The sequence below is a fragment of the Helicoverpa zea genome, chromosome 19, assembly GCF_022581195.2.
Source record: "Helicoverpa zea isolate HzStark_Cry1AcR chromosome 19, ilHelZeax1.1, whole genome shotgun sequence".
Lineage (NCBI taxonomy): Eukaryota > Metazoa > Arthropoda > Insecta > Lepidoptera > Noctuidae > Helicoverpa > Helicoverpa zea.
Window position 1 is genome coordinate 5,653,337 of NC_061470.1, and position 22,439 is coordinate 5,675,775.

At 35.3% G+C, this 22,439-nt stretch overlaps 3 protein-coding genes and 1 long non-coding RNA gene across 6 annotated transcripts in view; 3 read left to right on the top strand and 1 right to left on the bottom strand.

Moving 5' to 3' along the window:
• LOC124639677 (ceramide synthase 6-like) overlaps positions 1–20,634 on the bottom strand; it is a 28,985-nt gene extending 8,351 nt beyond the window's left edge. The window contains exons 1-4 of one of the 3 annotated variants that reach the window (XM_047177125.1): positions 20,299–20,633; positions 19,445–19,565; positions 17,638–17,658; positions 938–1,159 (exon numbers count right to left, since the gene is read on the bottom strand). In XM_047177125.1, coding sequence (XP_047033081.1) covers positions 938–1,159; positions 17,638–17,658; positions 19,445–19,565; positions 20,299–20,477 — 543 coding nt within the window. In that variant the 5' untranslated portion in view covers positions 20,478–20,633. Of the gene's footprint in view, positions 1–937; positions 1,160–17,637; positions 17,659–19,444; positions 19,566–20,298 lie in introns of all 3 variants that reach the window. The other 2 variants (XM_047177123.1, XM_047177124.1) reach the window with 2 other exon arrangements.
• Positions 9,859–10,926, top strand: LOC124639683. Its single transcript, XR_006985478.1, has 3 exons — positions 9,859–10,399; positions 10,488–10,623; positions 10,760–10,926. It is a non-coding gene; the product is annotated as an uncharacterized LOC124639683 (long non-coding RNA).
• Positions 20,635–20,933: 299 nt separating the features above from the next.
• On the top strand, positions 20,934–22,420 carry LOC124639681 (DNA-directed RNA polymerase III subunit RPC10). The gene is made up of 2 exons (XM_047177128.1): positions 20,934–21,268; positions 21,383–22,420. Exons 1-2 carry the CDS (start codon positions 21,128–21,130, stop codon positions 21,566–21,568), a joined length of 327 nt encoding a protein of 108 aa, XP_047033084.1. The 5' UTR covers positions 20,934–21,127; the 3' UTR covers positions 21,569–22,420.
• Positions 21,618–22,420, top strand: LOC124639679 (yrdC domain-containing protein, mitochondrial). Its single transcript, XM_047177126.1, has one exon. It carries the CDS (start codon positions 21,618–21,620, stop codon positions 22,362–22,364), a length of 747 nt encoding a protein of 248 aa, XP_047033082.1. The 3' UTR covers positions 22,365–22,420.
• Positions 22,421–22,439: the final 19 nt, after the last annotated feature.

Consider the following 22,439-nt stretch of genomic DNA (forward strand, 5'->3'; position numbering starts at 1 on the left):
CTAATTGGAAGGAGTCTGTTCTTGAGAGATTCTATAGTGAGCAGGAATACATAGATTGTTTACGACAGTTTCGTTTGATTTATCGTAGAAAGTTTATAGTACAAGATACTGGAATTTTGGATTTGAATTTGAATTACGCAGAAATACATACTAGAGGATTTCTGGTAAAGGAAAAGTGAATTATGTTCGTGATTCTCGAAATGTCGAAACTGTAGCTGAGCAGAGCATCTCGCAACTATGTAGCATCTACTCGTTAAATCTTACATAATTAGGATTCGTCATCCATTAGTGGTATTCGTGCATCGCTATTTTAAGCCTTCTCTAAGTTGCGTTGCACTGAAACGATAATAGCCAAGCAATAAGGAGTATAAGATGTGGTACAATATGCTGAACAGTTGCCAATTATAAATATGTTGTATATGGTCATTTAGAGACATTATATTTGAAACCAATATCTTTAGGAACACTCAGGTAAATTAACTCCAAAATAATTATCCAAAAGTCGAATAACATTAAGATTGACAAGGGAAACATTAATGGCGTCCACGGCCGATTTTCTCGATTTCTGTTCTCATCTAAGGAGATCAGCCAGCTGCGCAGGACATATTATAGTGCACGAGCATTTGCGCAGACACAGGTGCACTCCCTATTCCTTTACTCTCATAACCCGATGGAACGGCAATCCGACACGACCGGAGAGAGATCAGGCGCAGGACCGACATTTACGTGCTCTCCGATGCACGGGTGGATCAATCACCAACTTCCAGACTACGGGCTGCTTTGTGAAAGTTTAAGAAAACCCACAAAGCGATTTCGGCCCGACCCGGGAATCGAACCCGAGACCTCTGGCACAGCAGCCGCGCTTGCGACCACTAGACCAACGAGGCAGTAAGGGCCCCCCCTTGGGGGGAAGGGATATATTATCAAAAATACGAACCTGATGAGGATATCCAATATAACACTGGTCGATATCCCACAGCCACTCTTTATCCCACAATATGAATATACCGTAGGAGAAGTTGTACAAGTAGAACGTGGTCCTCCACATGTTCTCGCAGAACTTCACCAGGGTCGAGGGCTTGTCCTGGCTGCGGCGGAGACGCCACCAGCGTTCCACCTGTCTCTCTGTCATATCCATCTGCTTTGCTAACGCACATATCTGGAAAGGGTAGTCATTTGTCATGGTTTGAAGAGGAAGTGTTGAGGAAGCAGTGTTTTATTTTTGCGAAAAGTGTTTGTGTTTTTGTGGTTTGTTAATAAATATATGTATTTTTTATATATAGAATATTATATTGTGAATAGTATGGTTCGATCCCAGGTTAGGCAAGTACCAATGCAACTTTTCTAAGTCTGTATGTACTTTCTAAGTATATCTTAGACACCATTGGCTGTGTTTCGGATGGCACGTTAAACTGTAGGTCCCGGCTGTCATTGAACATCCTTGGCAGTCGTTACGGGTAGTCAGAAGCCAGTAAGTCTGACACCAGTCTAACCAAGGGGTATCGGGTTGCCCGGGTAACTGGGTTGAGGAGGTCAGATAGGCAGTCGCTTCTTGTAAAGCACTGGTACTCAGCTGAATCCGGTTAGACTGGAAGCCGACCCCAACATGATTGGGAAAAAGGCTCGGAGGATGATGATATTGTGAATAGTACGGTACAACGCAAGCTGTGATAAATATATTATTTACTACTAACTATAGCAATAGCAGACATGCACCCTTAGGGTCAATTCCCACTGAAAGAGCAGCGGCCGGCAGCGGCCGGCAGCGGCCGTAATTGCAAGGGATTGAGCGCGAGCGCGGCGGGCCGCGCGGCGCCGCGTGGCGCCGCACCGCGCCGCGCTCTTACATTTTCCGTGCTCTTACGGCCGCTGCCGGCCGCTGCTCTTTCAGTGGGAATTGACCCTTATAATGCTACACTCTAAAATCTAAGAATACGTAGATAGAATAGTTCTCTACAATCTACACTACTTTAACGACTCTTTTAATTCACTGTGAAATAATGAAAAAAAGTAATGAAGATTTTCATACAAAAGTGAGGAAGTACTTAGAAACCTTCAGGTTAAGAAGGTCAGATTTACTGCAGGAGTTCCAACCTTTTGGCGCCACGGATCCAAAGTCAATGTCTTAAGATTTTGCAGACCTATTGGAAGGGTTTTACACCCTCTGAACACTTGTTCAACAGTATTGCTCCATTTAATATTCAGAACCACATATTTAGAATGCCACCACACAAAATCGTGTCATTACTTATTACGCCCAATCACGAATGTGCTCATCATTCCGTCTAGGATTTTATTCAATTTAATATTGATTGATCTGTTGCGTCCCATTGAAAGTAATCAAACTTTGTTTAGAACAACAACAATGGTGTAACATGTGAATTCAGCAGTGGACCATGGCTGAGCTGATGACCAGCATCAGATTGGGAGAGGACCTATTTCAATATGAGACATGTAAGAAGAAGCAACTATAAAGTATATAACCCTTGATAATTTAGGTCATTTGAACAGTCCCTGTGCGCCGTGTTTATATGTCTGTTGATCTATCTTCAAACGTTTGAAAGTCGAGGTCTGCTTGACAGTGCTTTTCTGAATGTTTAGACGTTCGCTTAACATGTCATGCCAAAAAATTATAATGAAGAGATAAATTCTTTAGAACGTCTAGCATTACCGATTTTATTTCTGGAGCAATTTAGGCCATGAACTCTTGATTCATTTGGGATCCTGTATCCATTTCGTACTTCGAATATTTGTTATTAATCAACGAAATTATGGTCCAGATTTGGCTCAAGCTCAGTTCATATGGATAGAACATGATCTAAAGATAGAATTATTTTTATACCAAAAATATGTATGATTCCAACAGGTAGCGACGTGGGTGAAAATGCGCGGAAGAGCTATATGGCGCGTGGTACGATACTTTTGACGATAGATCGATCCTACATATCTACCGTGCCATAATTTGAAGGAAACACCAAAATAATCGATAGTATTTTTATCGTAAATTATTAACTATACAATAAATACCACGGGCCTTGTATACATACGCAATACAATAACAAAACACAGGTGGCTTCACCTGTTTGGTAATTGGTCATTAATAACATAATTAGCCTTACTGCTTTATTGGTTTCCCGTTAGCAAGAAAAAGTTTTACCCCTCAGATTACATATTTTGTCATATATGTCAGTAGGTAATAATGAATCTAAATAAAAGGCTAGGTAATAATGAACCTAAAATAAAGCGTTAGGGGTTAACTCAGACTCAACTACTAAATGACATAGGAACTCATTTTAAGGTAGTTGGAGTATCGCTAGTGACGAGACCATCGCGCCAGTCAAAATACTTCAATAAATACCATATATTATAACTAGCTGATCGAAAAGTGATGTAGCTAACGTATAACAGTAACATTATAGGCTTATAAGAACCGTTCTCATATCGGCGTACGATAATATCGCATGAGGGTGCGTCCATGTAGGCGGTTATCAAATACGAATTACGGATAAACAGTAGCAACGTGGGAAATATACTATTTATTGATTCTACATGATCTTCGCATTATTGTGTGTAATGCTATTTTAAAAAGAGTAACCAAGGAGTTTTTAGCCCGTTTTTCTCCACAGAAAGCGACTAATGGAATGGGCAACTAGAAACAAGCATAAGTGCCTGTAAAGGCCTAAATGAAATAAATGATTTGATTTTGATTGCTCACGGCGATAATAGTCATGTGAAGCTGTTTTAGGTGTTTGTTTATTTTTTCACCGCCTGTAAAACTTTTTATATATCATACAGTATATTGACTGAAAAAGTGGCCTTTATTCCAAGAAGTGCAAAGTTTGACGTCCCAGAAACGTCAAAACTAACTTCGCGAAACTTTGGCATCAGTTGGTTATTTATTTACCGTTGTGAATTAGACCTAACTACATTATGCGTGACTTCGTAAATATTTATCGTCTATTAAAACGGTAGAATTGGCTAAGAAATGAATCCATTAGAGTAGTACAGGTAAGCAGTGCTCTTATCTTTCTCGGCTTAAGTATACAAAAAAATATCGATAAATGAAATATCGATAAAGACAAGTCCTTATCTAGTGGTGTGATGTTTGAGGTGAATCATAAAAGGTTGACGACACCACGTGCATTCCACATTGTCATCGCGATTACATTGAAATATATCGATTCTATTTAAATTAACAGAGTCTTAATATGGTTAGCAATGTCTGCCATTGAAATCTAGATTTGTGACGTGAGAATATTTCACAAACTGACTTGAGAAAACACGACTAGTCATAAACATCTATCGTATTGCCGACCCCATGTTAAAACCACTGTTAAAAGTGAAATTAAAGGTGAGGAACACTGCTATACAAAGGATATAAAACAGTTTCGGCATCACATTCTAACGAATGAAAAAAAGTTATGCCAAAACATCCGAGAAAAAAGCGCAAAGTTTGAATAGTCATGTATGATCTTCCTAACAAGGCCAGAGTTTTCTCAAATACGCTTCGGTCTCTGTCGTGGAAAAGTCATGAATTAAGTCAGGCAGTCCTAGATAGTGAATGAATTATAAATACAAAATATGTAATATTATTGCAACCATAATTAGATGCCACCACCTGGACCTAGGCCAACAATTACTCATTAAGAAACCCGATATGAATAACACGTAGTATGCGTACCGTATTAGCTTGGTCACTTTCAATATACAATATATAGACTACTTAACTTCTACTTAATAGAGCGAAATAATATAGTCAAATTGTACGTTCATTTAGGTATATACATAGTAGGTAAAATAAACTCGGAAATTATTGAAATGTCCTTAGAATTTCTAGTTAAACTGTCAATTTTTTTTCGTCTTCGCCCAGTTTTCTGCAGCATGTTTCCACATATCTAAGAATCTGTCACATTAATATTGCATCACATATCGTCTTAGCGTAGTCGGCTTGCGGTACTTAAACGTGTGACTTGGACTTCTCCGCAATGTACCAGAGGTGTAAGAACCCTGGCTGCGGGATTGTTCGAAAGAGTTACCACGGCCCTGGTACATAAAAGGCCTACGACGGAACACGATGGATTTTTAGTCAGCAAAAGTCTGATACTCCCTCACCGCTGCTAACCCACAGCGGAACGGGTCACTTGATGATTTTTGCCATCATTATAAAAAAAAGTGTAAGCCTTGCTTTACGAATAAATGATCTATCATCATCATTGACAATACATTACCAACTATAAATAATTCCATGTAATCTGTACGGTATTAATGTTTGTACACGTTTCTTGTCACTGAAGAGTTATCTGAATAATTATGTTTAAGCAATATGTAATAGGATTTATGTATGTTTCTTCTTGTAGTTATTTGCGAGGATTTGTTGTGAAATAAGTCTTAACTAAAATGTGGAGAAATACAAACATTGTGCCCCTTAGGTACCCAGCTTTACTCGGGTCTCGGACACAGTGCAAATACACTGAATTGGATGTGACACAGTTTATTCTGACCTAAAAAAAAATAAGTTTCTTTTAGGTACGCTAAGGTTACATAATCTATTAATTAACAATCAGTTTATATCAGTAATAGTTATCAGTTTTATTAGATTACCGCGTATTTTATCAATAAGGTATTGATACTGGAATTATTTTACATGCCTATCTCCTGTTTAAGCCTATTTACTACGCACTACTCTACCGAGCCAAATAAATCATGTATTCTCAACTGCAATTTTATCTATGACTCTGCGGCTAGAGAATTTTAAAATTCGAAAAAAGAAGCATTTTAGTCTATTGCATAATTGCAGGTCAAAAAACGGATTATAATCCGACAAAATCAGGACAACAACTAGATGGACATTAACACGGGTTCTACATGATTCACAATTTATTACTGTGTTCACGGTTGAGGTTAATTCCACAGTTAATAAAAGGTCAGAAAGGGGTGTGAATGTTCTGACAAGGAACGCACAAGGAATTAATGGAAGGCCGCCAACTGTGACTGCCCCATTCTAATAGAATTCGGCCGTTGCATTCTTGACAATGACATCAGACTGACAGCTTGTCAAACATTGCTTGGTCTTTTAACGAACTTTGAAGAATAAAGCAAACATAAAGCTTTAACAAATTATTTGAATGGATTTGCTGTAACTGAAAAATACAATCAATAAAGATTATAGGGACCAAAAAAACCCTTGTGAAAAACCGTACTTAGACATAATTACATCTTATAATCTATCCATAAAACGTCAACCCTCTTATTATAAAAACTGCCGCAAGTAGTGGTTTAAACCAGACTGAAGACGTCTTGGTTTGTTACGGTACTTACGATAGTCTTTACATCCTTATTACAAAACGTAGACTAAGAGAAGACTGTTTGGTACTTCGATTTGTCTGTGGTTGAAATAAAATCCACAGATTATAAGCAACAAATATTTAAATCATTCGTTCAATCGTTCCGGATTCTATGCGCCGTTCCTTTTTACATTATTTTGTTAAGTCTATTTTGATGAAAAATAATTAACTATGATAATAAAAAAAATATCTCTGCAGTTGAAAAGATTACTTTTTATTATTTAAAGGCAATTTTATATTTCTAGTATCTTTTAACGATATACATGATCCAATTATTCTCTTTTAAACAACTATCGAGTTTGCGCCTATAACGGAACGTCAGCGCGCGTATCCGAGTTATGTTTTGTTTTTAGGTTAGAAATAACTTGGATTATTTTCATCCCGATTTAAATGATTAAATAAGACGTTGTGCATCTCATTAGAACCTCTTCAAAATTAAGTGCACAATAACTTACACACAGAATATCGTGTGCATTAAATTACCAAAAGAAAATGAAACAACATAAAAGTAGAAAATTATATTTTATTCCGATGTCTATTTATACAGTTAAACGCACTGATACATGTTGGACACTGTTCTTCATCACACAATCTTGTTCCCTTTCTCATCTTGGCATTTTTGTAAATTTTAGCAAGCTTCCAGTCTTTTACAAACATTGCATATTACTGGCAGAGATACGGCGTGTAAAACGCCAAAATAGTCTTGAATCTGTAAATAAACAGTAGACTGTATGATAATCTGATATATTTTCGGAGTTTCATCAAAATCCATGTGGTAGTTTATGCGTGGAACATAAACAAACATCCATAATAAAAACTTCCACTCTTATACAATTAATTAGGATGTTTTGGCAACCTACTTGCACTGTAAAGGCTACTTACTTTATGGCGAGCCCAGTTGAGCATCATATCATCATCCTGGATCATCATGGATTATCATCATGCATTCAATTGACTATTATTTCGAAAAACATAAATCGATATTTACATCGAAAATTGTCGTCAGGTAATTTGAAGAGATTTTCTCGATGACGCACTCTGTTGGGTCCCCGGACACTCTCAATAGTATTCTAACACATCCAAGTATTCCAAATCACACATATTTATATCCACTTTCGTTTTTTTCATCACAAAACAAATAACCTCAAAAGTAAATAATGTCGGAATTTGACGTTTGTCGACTAAGTACTGCAGTTAAACTAGGGGGCTCGATGGTTTATCTTTTGTACTACAGATAGTAATAGGACTTGCGATAAACTGCGTTTTGTAATAACGTTTTTTCAAGGTCGTACTTAAAGCTGGATTAAAGGTAGTACAAAAGCCGATACTTATTTGATACCGCGTTTTATAATAAGAGGGCAAGAATTTAAACCTAGACTGACTCCCTCTTATTATAAAAACTGCCGCAAGTAGTGGTTTAAACCCGACTGAAGACGTCTTGGTTTGTTACGGTACTTACGATAGTCTTCACATCCTTATTACAAAACGTAGACTAAGAGAAGACTGTTTAGTACTTCGATTTGTCTATGGTTCAAATAATATCCACAGATTATAAGCAACAAATATTTAAATCATTCGTTCAATCGTTCCGAATTCTATGCGCAGTTCCTTTTTACATTATTTTGTTAAGTCTATTTTGATGAAAAATAAATAACTATGATAATAAAAAAAATATCTCTGCAGTTGAAAATATTACTTTTTATTATTTAAAGGTAATTTTATATTTCTAGTATCTTTTAACGATATACATATGATCCAATTATTCTCTTTTAAACAACTATCGAGTTTGCGCGTATAACGGAACGTCAGCGCGCGTTTCCGAGTTATGTTTTGTTTTTAGGTTAGAAATAATTTGGATTATTTTCATCCCGATTTAAATGATTAAATAAGACGTTGTGCATCTAATTAGAACCTCTTCAAAATTAAGTGCACAATAACTTACACACAGAATATCGTGTGCATTAAATTACCAAAAGAAAATGAAACATTTGAAACAACATAAAAGTAGAAAATTATATTTTATTCCGATGTCTATTTATACAGTCAAATGCACTGATACATGTTGGACACTGTTCTTCATCACACAATCTTGTTCCCTTTCTCATCTAGGCATTTTTCTACATTTTAGCAAGCTTCCAGTCTTTTACAAACATTGCATATTACTGGCAGAGATACGGCGTGCAAAACGCCAAAATAGTCTTGAATCTGTAAATAAACAATAGACTGTATGATAATCTGATATATTTTCGGAGTTTCATCAAAATCTATGTGGTAGTTTATGCGTGGAACATAAACAAACATCCATAATAAAAACTTTGACTCTTATACAATTAATTAGGATGTTTTGGCAACCTACTTGCACTGTAAAGGCTACTTACTTTATGGCGAGCCCAGTTGAGCATCATAGGATCATCCTGGATTATCATCATGCATTCAATTGACTATTATTTCGAAAAACGTAAATCGATATTTATATCGAAAATTGTCGTCAGGTAATTTGAAGAGATTTTGTCGATGACGCATTCTGTTGGGTCCCCGGACACTCTCAATAGTATTCTAACACATCCAAGTATTCCAAATCACACATATTTATATCCACTTTCGTTTTTTTCATCACAAAACAAATAACCTCAAAAGTAAATAATGTCGGAATTTGACGTTTGTCGACTAAGTACTGCAGTTAAACTAGGGGGCTCGATGGTTTATCTTTTGTACTGCAGATAGTAATAGGACTTGCGATAAACTGCGTTTTGTAATAACGTTTTTTCAAGGTCGTACTTAAAGGTGGATTAAAGGTAGTACAAAAGCCGATACTTATTTGATACCGCGTTTTATAATAAGAGGGACTGTAACTAACCTAAATGAGGATCTTAGGAGTTAATCCTCTAAATCCGTTTACCTATTTGCTGAACACGCAGATAGTGACGAAACTACGTCGATTAGGCGTTTGGATAACGCCACGGCACCCAGCGTGACACCTGATAACGTATCGTATGATCCAAGGTACCTAGGTACAAGGTCCGTTTTTGAAAAAAAAAAAAATACGCAATTTGGACGCGATTTGGTTAAAACTTCAACGATGGATGACAGGGCAATTTTAGTTCGACTTGTTTTAACTTTTTGCAACAGAGTGCATCAGTTTATAATCGCACTGCAGGAATTTTAAAAACCTATTTTAAGTTTATCGAGGATTGTTGACGGTTAATGAGTCATGTTCTTATCGTTGTTTTATTTAATTTCCTATTAAGTTATTTACGTTGCATTTACCTACCAATTTATAGGAAAAACTATTGCAAATATTGCACAGTGAACACGGAGCCGTTAGACGTGATCGAAATGCGAAAAAAAAAACAAAATGCTACATCTGTTATATTGGATCAAATTTTTCTGACCTTGAGCCATTGATCGCAATCATCGAAGCGTTTGATGAAAAGTGAAAATACTATAAAAATATCGTTGTTTTCAGGCTAAGGAAACTGGGTCGTGCGGCCAGCTCAAGGCCCATTTTAGAGCTCAGGGGGTCTACTCTAATTCACCGAAAAACGAAGTTTCGTACGAAATTTCGCGAACTTCTTACCACGGTTCCATTTCGTTCCGAAATTTCGTACGAACGAAGATTGTTTGACGTTTATTGTCTATAAACCTACTCTAATTCGAAATGCTACGAACGAATATTTGAGTTTGACAGACGAAACTTCGGAATTTTAACCTCAAATTCAACGAAACCAAAAGAGTTATCGTTTGATTTTCGTGTTACTTTTCGTTTTGTGAATTTTGTGTGAAAATTATTGGCAAAGGCTACAATAATGCTTTTAATCAAAGCAGCTTTACGTGAAGATCATGTAGAGCGAAGAAGGAACCGGCAGTGCTTGCGCAATCAATTAAATATTAGCGAAATTCCCGACGTAGAGTTTGTAGGAAATCACAGACTCAGTCGGCAATTTTTCGAAGGGTTGTGCCAGGAATTCGTGCCTTTATTACCTCCAAACAATGCAAATTGCAATTGCTAGACCTTCTGGAATCGAAAATATTTCCATTCTCTTAACACCCAAGTTGTAAGTATAAGAACTAAACATTAATGATTTAATTGAGGCATTGACTGTTGTTTATTATGATGCTGATCAATTCTTTATTATTTTCCAGATATTATGTGACAGCGATACTATATAACAAATGTGGATGTGTCATTTGGTGGAGCAACACACATGATGCTTATATTTGGAGTGTGATATTACAAGCCACTTGGAGGGTCTCCAGAATGAAACAGTTTATCTGTTAGGTATGTTTGACTTTATTGCATTTTGAATATATTTGTACAAGTTGGGACAAAAGCGGTACCCCAAACTTTCACATTTATATTATTAATATTGTGAAGTAGTGTTATTCACATATTTTCATATACATGTGTATTTTAGGTGACTCTGGGTATTCTCTCTAAGGGAGCATATGATGACACCGATAGATAAAGCTGTTGAAGATTCTCTTGAAGGCAGATACAACTTTGCAGAGCTTTGTTAGTGCAAATTTTGGAAAGGAATAGGTAGGACAAAGTTCTACTCAAGCACATCATAACATGCTCCAGAAAAACCGTATGTTTATTGATTTTAAGAATTTGACATGATGTTATTTATTTCCTTTAGAGTTTAATAAAAGAATAAATTATATACTTAAAGTTTTATTTACTATTACCCTGTTTAAACATTACAAATTAATAACAAAGAAATATTAAACACAATTAATGAACACTAACAAAACACTAACAAAATCTTAATCACTATCCACATATTCCCTTATTGTGTTATGCAGCTGCAACAGGGTAGGACTGATGCCTGCAAGCTCTGCGTTTTGCACCGTCTCTCTCTGTGCACGCTCCTCTTCATATTGATACAATCTGCTTCTTACACCTGTGCTGGCAGATCCTCTGTAGTCTCCTAGTAGTAGGCAGTCTCCTTGTAGAGTGTGTATGTCGAGAGGCTGCAAAACAACATTCCAAATTTAGTCAATAGCTCAGAACAACAGTGTAAACAAAATATGGCTAAGACACTTGAACGGGTTAAGTAACAACAAAAAGTTCTCAACTCACCACTTGACCCATTTAATACCATAAGCAAACATAATAAAAAAGATGCAATCATTATTCAATAGTATAATGTTAATCTGTATTCTTTATGAAGAGTATTTCTTATAAATACACTAAAAAAAATGTTATCTATATTGTGCACAATTTATTTACAATAGCATTACTCAATATACCACAGTAAAATACTTACAAGGTGTGAAAGTCGGCATTTTTGTGTCAATGGTGGTGGTACTTAGGCAGCTTTTACAGCTGGACTCTCAGGTTATCTTCCTGGCTGGGTTCAACTATTCAATCTCCCGCGAGCTAAATCTCTATGTTCGTCCAGGAAATTGACAACGGTTTCGATTTGTTGAGGATTTGCCGAACCCCGTATATGGAGCCATTTTAAACTGAAAATATAAATGATTAGTATTAGAAAAGGCAATGGTGTTAGAGCGAAACCAAATATTGCATTTGTATAATATGATATCTACTCACGAAGTTTTTAAATCCAAAACAAAACTTGTTGTGAACCAAAATACAGCAGACGTACGTAGAAGTCGGAGTACGTAAAGTACGACATAATACTTCCTTAGGGAACTCGTACCTTGGTATAAAAGCACTTGGAAACATGATTTATTAAATACGACACTTGAGAAACACACTTCAGAAAACTTATCAAAGTATTCAAACAAAAAATCTTAAGTCGACTTGTTATGATTAGATTGTATTATGTAGCTATTTTTGGTTGTCATCCGTGATTACCCATTTTTGGCATGAAATAGTACTCTTCAAATTAGTTGGTTAGCAATGACTGTCAAAGGGTTTTTTATAGTGTCGAGTCGAAAGTAGTTGAAAATATATTTTTTGCCTGAAAGTTTAGATTGTTTGCATGAATATTACAAGAAATATGCAATGAATCACATTTATAATGTTACATGAATAAGTAAAGCTGAAAAGTTTAATAATTTCAAGTTAAAGTAAAAACCGTAACTTAGTTTAGTCGACATCATAAAAGCCCCACACAATATTATAGATTCCATTCGTTCACGAAAATTGTCTATGGTTCCGAACTTCGTATGCGCATCCGAAAATGAAATAGAGTAGGGTCACTAACGAAACTTCGTTTGAATTTCGTTCGATATCGAAGTTTCGTTTCGTTGAATTAGAGTAGACCCCCAGGCCGTAGGCGCTAATTGCGTACTCAATGAACGTTTATTGTCTCAAACGTACAGTGATTGCTGTATACGTTAGCTTGCCTATCTAGGGCGTAGGGTTGCCACTTACTATATTACTTTAATCACTACAGTAAAATCCCTTACCATGTCTAGCAGTGTGTAAGCGATAAACTCGAAAATTACTGAACAGATCTTCATGGCGTTTTGACCAGAAAACGAAGGGGTTTATGAAAATGATTTTGGTACTGTTATGATTAAACATATTAATATTTAATTAGTCATCAAAAGAAAATCTGACGAAACTAAGCTCGTTAATTTCCATGATTCATAATCACAATAGGACTTATTTATATGTGTTTCAATTCAGGATAAGATATTGTCCCTTTGAATTTGAGAGTGACATCGAAGAAAAGACGAGACAAAATGTAAAAGTTAAATCATACAAAATGTATGTACCTAGTCGGTACAATATTTAGTTCCCATATCGTAAATCAAACCTATAAATATATTTTTTGACATGACATTATCAAGATAAGTACTCATTTTGTAGAGCATTTGATACGCAAAACATTCGTATTTACATAACATTTTCCCATTTATATGCAGCCCATAAAATTATCTGGTTAGGAACAAGGATTGATTCCAGACTATTTTTTAACTCACGTCAAAATTGCTCCATTAAAAATAACATGTATGTGTATATTTAGAACTAAGTGAAACCATAATACTATGGTGTAAGTATCAAAGTCACGCGAAGGCATAATTCCACTTGTGTAAAAGTCATTGATATTTTGTATTCAGCCCTTCAATTTCTATGATAACAAGGTCAGAGTCCATCACAGCCCTGATTTGATTTTACTACGATAAAGTGATCGATAGGAGACTCCTATGGTTAACATAGTGACTAATAGATTAAAGCTAAAAATATAGTTTCAAGTATTGATGAGCAATGTAAGATAGGATGTCAATTGACGTAGAACAGATATTGGAATGACACATGAGATCTGTCGTGCTAGTCAGATTAGTGATTACCTACAAGAAATGATAACGATATATTAACAGAAACGACGCAAAAATAACAGATAAACACAGACAAATTCATAAAGAATTTCCTCCTCTTTATACAATTATACAAAAATATTGGAATCAAATCCTAATTTCAACATGTAATCGATTTGTATCATCACAAACTGACGATTGACGCAATGACACGAAAAGGGACAAACTGCCATTAAGGACAAATCAAAAAGTAATATTTTAATGAAGAAGCAATAAGTTCTGGCAGCCCTAGAGGCGTGTAATGATCTTTATATAACCAGCCTAATGAAAACGGGTCGGGACCGCGACTCAAAGGCGCGTGGCTTCAAAGAGATCCTTCATTCATACCAAGTTTCAGTGCTGAAGTACCCACAGTCGTTAGTCTTTGAGTTCTGCAGTTACTGCGATGCAATCTAAACGGAGCATTTAATGACGGTTTAAGTTGATATACATAGCTACGTGGAATTTTAGAGGGAAACCCAGAGACTAAGAAGGCAGTAAAACCACAAGTAGGTAAAGATAAAACGTGAAACATGGAAGCCCCATTAAAAAAGCCCGCATTTTTATTTGGGTTCCTTTAGTTTCAGGATTTTAATTTAGAAATACGTCATAAAACCAAGGTAAACAAAGCATAAAACTTTAACGTTGCTCTCAGCTCCTAAGGGGACGATGTCAAAAAATAGTGGTGTGGCCATATTGAGTAAATGTGGGGGCATTAGGGGTGCGGCGACCTGTCGCTACGCCTTATTTCTGATTGTAAACGCTCCGCTTGCCTACCATGTAAATAATCACAACGCTGTTGAAAGTGGGTTATTGGGGAACCAGCTATATGGCACCGCGTTTTTGGATATCCAAGTTTTGATTATCTGGGGACCTTAAACTGAGACTTAAGCTGCTGGTAAAACACTGATCTTTATACATTCTTCGATCAAGTCCTTTCTAGTCATAAAAAGTAGATAGGTACTGATATTACGTAAGTATCGATATAGAGAGCCAATGCGTAAATATATTTTACAAGCTTATTATAATGATCAAGATAGTGTTCGATAAAAGGTTTTATTCTGTTTACGGAATCTTCGGGTGCTTGTACTGAGCCGTATGGACAATTAAACTCGTCAAAACTATATCGACACAAACGAAATTATTGTGGTGGAAGGGCATAGACAGAATACATTTTTTTAAAATTATTTTTGATTTCTGTTAAAAAGCACAGATTTTATCCAATAGTGGTACACAAAGTTGTGTTATCAAGATGTCCGCATTGAAGTTATGTTTAAAAAGGCACGTAGAAATGGGGTTACCATTTCTTATCAACTATTGAAAAGACAAATTACATATCAAATCTTGCGGTCTACCAACTACAGCCACTTAAGCAAACAATAATAACAATGGTGCGATAAATTCCTGCTCCTATTTAGTCAATTAATGGGTAACTGTTATACGGGCGGCTCTGGCAACACCATTTAGCTGGTTTCCAACATACAATCATGTATTGATCAAATGTTCCATATGTAACTACCTATAATTTTTATATTCATGTACCTACTTCTTTAGATTTTAGTAACTGATACAATCCAAAATAAGCCTAGTAGGTATATCTCGCATGTGAACTTGCTAAATTCTGTAATTATACCTGAAAAAGGCAAGTTACGCAACTACGAAAATATACATAATACCAATTTAACAACATAATTGATGTCCAATATTTCAGTAGTTCACGTCACCGCACATATGGAAAGCACGTGGTTCCAAATATTATACCTGGACTAGAAAAACAAAAGAAAACTACAACATATGAATTAAGAATTGTATATAATGAAGTTTTTTCTACAAAAGCAGCAGACAGTCGCAGACAGACAAACACACTTTTCTTACTACGATTTTAGACCGAAGCAGTTAATAATAATGATATATATGACTCTGGAATTACAATATTTTGATTAGATATTTTTTTATCGAAATCCTTGCAAAAATACCTAGCGTAGCATACCTATTTCATCATCCTTATTAAATCATCGTATTGAAATAAAAATACTATCTTAGTGCTTTATCACTATCATATCACTATTGTTAAAATATTTAGGCTTGTCACTAATCTTTTGATTGGTATAGGTAATTTAAATACCTGTTCCGGACTTAAGACGACAGATATGAACAAACTTGTGTAGGTAGAAAGCATCTCAAATAGCCTCGAGAGTTAAAGGTGACGAAATAAGTAATAAATAAGATATTAGTAAACAATTCATTGAAAATAGCCGGATTGCCTCGGAAAATAATAAAATCTGTGGAAATACAACATACATAATTAATTTGGAAAATCAACCCAATTTATGTTTTTCCTTGGTTTTTTCTCTCTATTTTCTTTCTACAGATGAAATAAATCAATACATTTTCTCTATAACATATGAAAAACCGATTACAGCTGTCTCTTTTTTTCATTTTCGATGTCATTTTTATCACTGGCAAAGTTAAGCAATCACAAAATAGGTTGAGTTCTTACAAAAATGGCCTAATCATTATTTATTTAGATAACACAATGTAGTGTGCATATGACGGTACGGCATTTAATAATAATCTTTTATGTATTTAGAGAAAGTTTAATAATGTACATTTTGCAGTATTTTCCAGATTCAAAGTTTTCTTTACCCAAAGTTCCCTGCTGAATTATAGATGCAGTTGCACGTAACTCTAATTATGTTTTGACCTCTCATTGAGACAACAAAGATTTAAATAGACAAAACCTTTTTGTTGACAACTCTTTAGACTAAAGCTCTTTCGGCCAGCTATTCAGTGGAACTTCAGTATTCAAAACATAAGACGTGACGTGCATAATTTCATAAATCGAAGGTTGTTTCTGGTCGAACAGACAGTAAGATGGCCTCTGATCTGATGAGAACATTCGACGAGCCATTGTGTCGAACGCAGAAATTGAAGACAAGGCTGTCGTAGATTAAGGCTTGTTTTATTTTTGTGTTACGAAGATAAAGGAGATTGCAATTTCATACGCAGGTGATAACCAGCCAGTAACGCGTACATTGTCACAGATAATTTTCAGACACAATATAAAAAAAAATGTTTCAAATATCGTGTTTTTTTTGGAAAAATGGATTCGAATCGGATTTAAGTAGAAGTAGGCTTTGTACGGGGACGTTCATTGCCTTTAGGAATAACTGCAGATATACGGTATTGTTTGTGCATAAAAATTAAAAGCTAATGATAGTTGAAGACTACAGAATAATTTATTAATAAAAAAAACACATCAACCAATAAAAAGTGTTCTGTCGAAGAGGTCGTTTCAATCATTATTTATTAGTGTGATAGGCCGCCGTAGTCTGCTTTGTTTGTTGTAAAAAAAAAACTATCTACAACTATTATCTATGGGTGAATATACTAACAATTACTGTGCACCGTGCAATATGACAACAAAGTTATTATAACTTTATGATAGGTCTGAATGTCCGCGACAAAGAGACTAAACTCGCCGATGATGTTACCAGAAATCTCGTACAATTCAATTGTTAACGTCCTTAGTTCTGCAGGAGTTGATAGTTACATTCCCAAAAAAAATTAGGGAAATAAATTACCTAAGAGAACTTTAATTAATTAATCTAAAGCTTCTGTCATACTTTTTCACCGTTGTAAACAGTACCGCACTAAGGTGCATTATTAAGACACAGTAAAGTAGGTCACAGCTTCCACGGCCTCCACGGGCATAGAAGTGTCTAATTACTAAACTAGGATATAGTTATGGAACTAAAATTATGTATATGCTTCAGGTATGAACACCATGATATATCGTTTGAGCCGTAATCGGTGCGATATGACACATCGATAGCCAGTGATCCGAGCTTTCGAAAATTTGGGGAGCGTCAACATGCTTATCAGTCATTCAAACTATTTCTACTTATCGCTGGGTATCAGACCACACCTCAAAAGTGCATGCAACTAACTACAAACTACACTACATTCGTTATTCATGCGTGCTTACGTGCAGAGTATTATGATGTGCAACATTTACCTCATCCTTGTTCAAAAAGAACTGAAAAGAAAGGAAGCATGGTTAGGGTTTAACAAGCTTCATTTAGCATTATTAGGTACACTTAAAGTTAATTAGGGTTACAACTATGTGTATTCATTAGGGGACAAATTGACAAATCGCAAGCAGTGACGGTTGAGGCTTCCATATTTAATTTTCGCGATAAATGGAACAGTTGTCCCCATTCGGAGCGGAAATCGATAGTGTGGCACAGGCTGGTCCATTTTTTTAGCCTCGGTGATTATGTGTATACTTTTCCCACCTTTGTGGATTTACTATTATGGTAATTACTCGGTAGTGGCGGTACGTTGTCCTCAATACCGCCGCTGCTTCGGATTTCAAATCATAGATATGATGACCAATTAGAATATAGCTCTTTTTAAAGACACCATAAAATGAATGAAGTTCTTTTTATTAAAGTATTAACATTGGACATGTTAAACGCTTTGGTCACGAACGCTGCATGAAAGTTACGTGGTCAGATTTAGGAATAATATCTAACATACAAGACTGACCTTGAGATTAAATAGGTAGGTACTGTCGTGTTCTCAATTTCTCTATTTTTATGACATCCTCATACCGTTGGATATCCCTCCCACTTAATGCAGCGTACTAATTCTAATTTTATATCGTCTAAGAGAATTTTATTAATTTACCACTCCCACTGGTAAGCCGAGACGCATCGGCAGACGCGAATAGAACTGTTTATTTTTTCCGGGATTCTAACGCTGCGTACACTTAGTACATTGCAAAAAAAAATTAACGCCGATTGAAAACCATTTTTTACGTTTTCTGAGCCTATGTATGTAGTACGACGAGTAATAATTTTTTATCGATTAGATTCTCATTACCGATTCTGATAAAATACTATCATTACCAGTCTACCACAGATAAAACTATCAATAAAATCGTAACATACAAATCTTGAAAGACTATTATCAATTTATCATTAAAAACTTATTAATTCCTCATCATTGCCACGCACGCGTCTTTAATAAAAGTTAATTTAGAATATAATGAAAATATCCCATAAAACGCATTGTGATACGAACTATAGTAAATACTTTTTAATTTCAAGCACACCACACACAAACCTGCACAACCATGCAATATAACACACCAATAACCATAAAAATAAATAATTTATTAGCAATAATAATTGTAAAATATATAAACAGCACATCCTTGTTGTGTCTAGGATATAAATACCTAACTTAGACATTTAATATTTGATGTATGTCTGAGAAGTACCTACTGAAAAATATCAGTGTATTTTCAAGCATACTATCAAGCAGATAAGAATACATGGAGTGTTTAGGTATAAAATCAGGACAAGTTTATTAAACATTTTTATCACTAGGTTGCAAAATGCAAAATTTATTGAATCAATGACACTCTTGACTTTTAGTTTCTAAGATATTGTGGATTGTTTTTGTTTTTTTCTTGAATTAATTTGAACAATATTGCAAATATGTAGGTGTATTTTTGTGTCACAGAATCAAAAAATTCAAGGGATTTGTAATATTTCATGATTGACAATACACGTGGTTACAATAATAGTAAATGCCCCCCCATAAAGGAGAATGCCCAAAAAGGCTTTTGATCCACACATTTTTAGGCATAACCCTTTAAAACAAAAATATTTAACAGATTCTGTCAGTTAAAATTTAAATGAGTTTCAAATAATATTTTATTCTCATTCAAGGGGGCTTGATAATATGCTTGTAATATCGTTAAATTACTAAAATATTTGGTAATCATTGCGTAGTGTGATGTTCACAGTTCATACCTGCTTATGTTTAATTTTTGATGATGCTTGATATGCAGCCTCCAATTTGGGATTAGTTGGGGCTTTCTTTGGTCTTGTATTTTTTATGCCTAATGATCTGCCGAAAGGTGCAAACCAGTACCTGGAAAAATGGAGGGAAAATTTTATTATACAAAAATATGTTTAATTTTTTTTTTTATGAAATATACATATAGTTGGTCAATTGTTATTAATCTGTAAGTTTATTAATTTATGCTTTTATACCCAAGTGGTGTTTAAAAATGTGTTATCAAAATAATGTTAGCACAATGATAGGAAGTAAAAGTTCTAAGAGATATTTTTATTAATTATGTATGCAAGTGTATAATTTTATTTAGTATTACTTAAAAAAACAGTATATTGTTTTTATGGTATTTGTATCAACAGACAGGTGTCCAAAAATTCTTCTCATTTTCTTTATAAAACAAAACACAAACTACAATTTTCTTAATTATAGATAGCAAATATTACCCGAGAAAATAGTGAAAATATTTTGACTATTTTTCTATTATAGTTAATGCTCAAATCAACCTTCTTCACTAATATTTTATTCTGGTTACTAAGATTTTGATTCATGACTATTTATAACTGAATATTTAATTCAATTGCAAAAATAAACGCTGAAAAATGCGCATGAATTATAATTTATTGTATGGACTCTTGACCTGATACATGAACTGGATAAATAGATTTTTCAATAAGAAAATGCGGAAAATGCATCGCTTTCGCCGAATTGATATCTCATGAGTCACTGAGTGCATCATTAGACTTTATTCATCCGTGAGAAGCAATGACATACATTCTGAAACCTAGCGACAGAAAGTAGGTTAACTTACTTCTCTAGAGTGCGCCGCAGGAATATCAGCACCAGTGCCAAGGGCAGGGGGTAGAAGAGGTGCGTATAGTCATTGTAAACCACGTCTTTGTCTGGTCCCGGTGCCAGATCTTCCCATGTAGTATTCGGCGGCAACCACACTTCCTCATCCCAAAATTTATCTAACAGAGCTCGCAACATATTAAGCACTATTTACGAATAAATCAAGACGTCTATCAATCACACTGCTTATTGTTCAAAATAATAATTTATCACGCCATAAACACACCCTTAAAATAATCAGCGACGCGACCGTCCGGCAGCCGACATGACACAGATTGATTGACGTTTATTTGTTTGACAGATAACAAATGACAAGTGACAACACTGCTTAGAGTTGCAAAGAAAATAAAATAACGTTGAAATTGGACCTATTTGCTATTATTTTGAAATTTAAAAGTTGAATTACCTCATTAACTATAGGTAATTAAAGATTTTCTTATATATCGATTTCGGTAAAGAAAGGCTAGTATATATCGATAAGAAAAACACATTTCATTGAATGTTTTTAAACGCGACGATTCAAACATTCATTCACAAATTCTGTCATTCCAGTGGTGTGAAAGAGAAGACTTATATCAAATAGTCAATCGGTCAGAAAGAGATAGAGGATAACCTTTACAAACTCTTATTTTGAATGTGTGGAATGGTTAAATTGCATGGTAATTTTTATTTTTATAAATAATAATTGTGTTGTTACGTTATGAAGAACCGTATAATGTTGCTTGCAAATGTGCAATAGTCATATCTGTCGTGTATAAATTTGGTGCGAAAACTGTTGATGGTCAATAATGTTATTTTGTCCGACGTGTGCCAACGTTCTTATGGTAGAGGAAGGTCCAGAGTCTGGACTACGGTACGCCTGTAACACTTGTCCTTATGTGTACAACGTTAGAAGGAAGGTGTCCTCACGCACATTCCCTAAACTAAAGGTAACTTCTTATGGTCTTTGATTGCATCAGCCAGCACTGACCGCTTTGAATCACTCCAAACAATCATATTGTTTTCTAAAAGTAATCTAATTTCATACTTATTCTCTTTTTCAGGAGCTTGACTATATTATGGGCGGAGCTGCCGCCTGGGAGAATGTAGACTCGACGGATGCTGTGTGCCCGAAGTGCGGACATGGTAGAGCATTCTTCATGCAACTCCAAACTCGCTCAGCCGATGAACCCATGACTACATTCTATCGCTGTTGCAACCACAAGTGTGCACATAACTGGCGTGATTAGTTCCTACTGTGAAAGACTAAAAGCAGTGAATCAAAAACTTGTACACCAAATGAGTATGAATTTCTTCCAAAAACTTAATTTATTTAGTAGTTTTTTACTTAGATACAAAAGTGCTTCAGTCAAAATGAAGATAGATAAGATGGCTCCAGTAATATCAAGCTTTGAAGATTATGCTTCCTCAAAAGCTGCAGAATTCTTGGGCAAAGGTCAGGTCATTGCGGTGCCAACTGACACAATATATGGACTGGCATGTAGTGCCAACTGTCCAGATGCTATAAAAAAATTATATGCAATAAAAGGTAGAGATTCAGCCAAACCAGTGGCTATTTGTGTGTCATACATTAAAGATGTAAGAAAATGGGGTGAAGCTGACCATTTGCCAGATGATTTACTTCACAGCCTGCTACCTGGACCAGTTACAGTTGTATTAGAAAAAACAAAATATCTTGACAATCCATTCCTGAATCCTACTGCTACAAAAATAGGCGTAAGAATACCTGACCATGATTTTGTGAACAGAGTCACCAAGATTTTTGATAAACCTGTTGCATTGACAAGTGCGAACTTCAGTAATGAACCATCCACATTGTCTATTAAAGAGTTTGAACACCTCTTTGGTCATTTAGGAGCAGTTTTTGATGGTGGGGTGTTAAGTCAAGGACTTGAACAGAATAGAACTGGATCTACAGTGGTAGACTTGTCGCTGCAAGGCACCTACAATGTCATACGAAGAGGTATCTCCTATGATAGGGTGGTGAAGATAGTCGAAAGTTTTGGTTTAAAAAGTATTGTTTAAGTTATTTATGGACCCTGTGATAGATTTATGTTTGAAATAAATGTTATATTACAATATTTTTTTGTTATTCTTTAT

Excerpts from the sequence above, each read along its gene's own strand:
- LOC124639681 (XM_047177128.1), top strand. The coding sequence starts at position 21,128 with ATGTTATTTTGTCCGACGTGTGCCAACGTTCTTATGGTAGAGGAAGGT. Across the intron at positions 21,269-21,382 it reads GCACATTCCCTAAACTAAAG|GAGCTTGACTATATTATGGG; the intron begins GTAACTTCTTAT and ends TCTCTTTTTCAG.
- LOC124639679 (XM_047177126.1), top strand. The coding sequence starts at position 21,618 with ATGAGTATGAATTTCTTCCAAAAACTTAATTTATTTAGTAGTTTTTTA.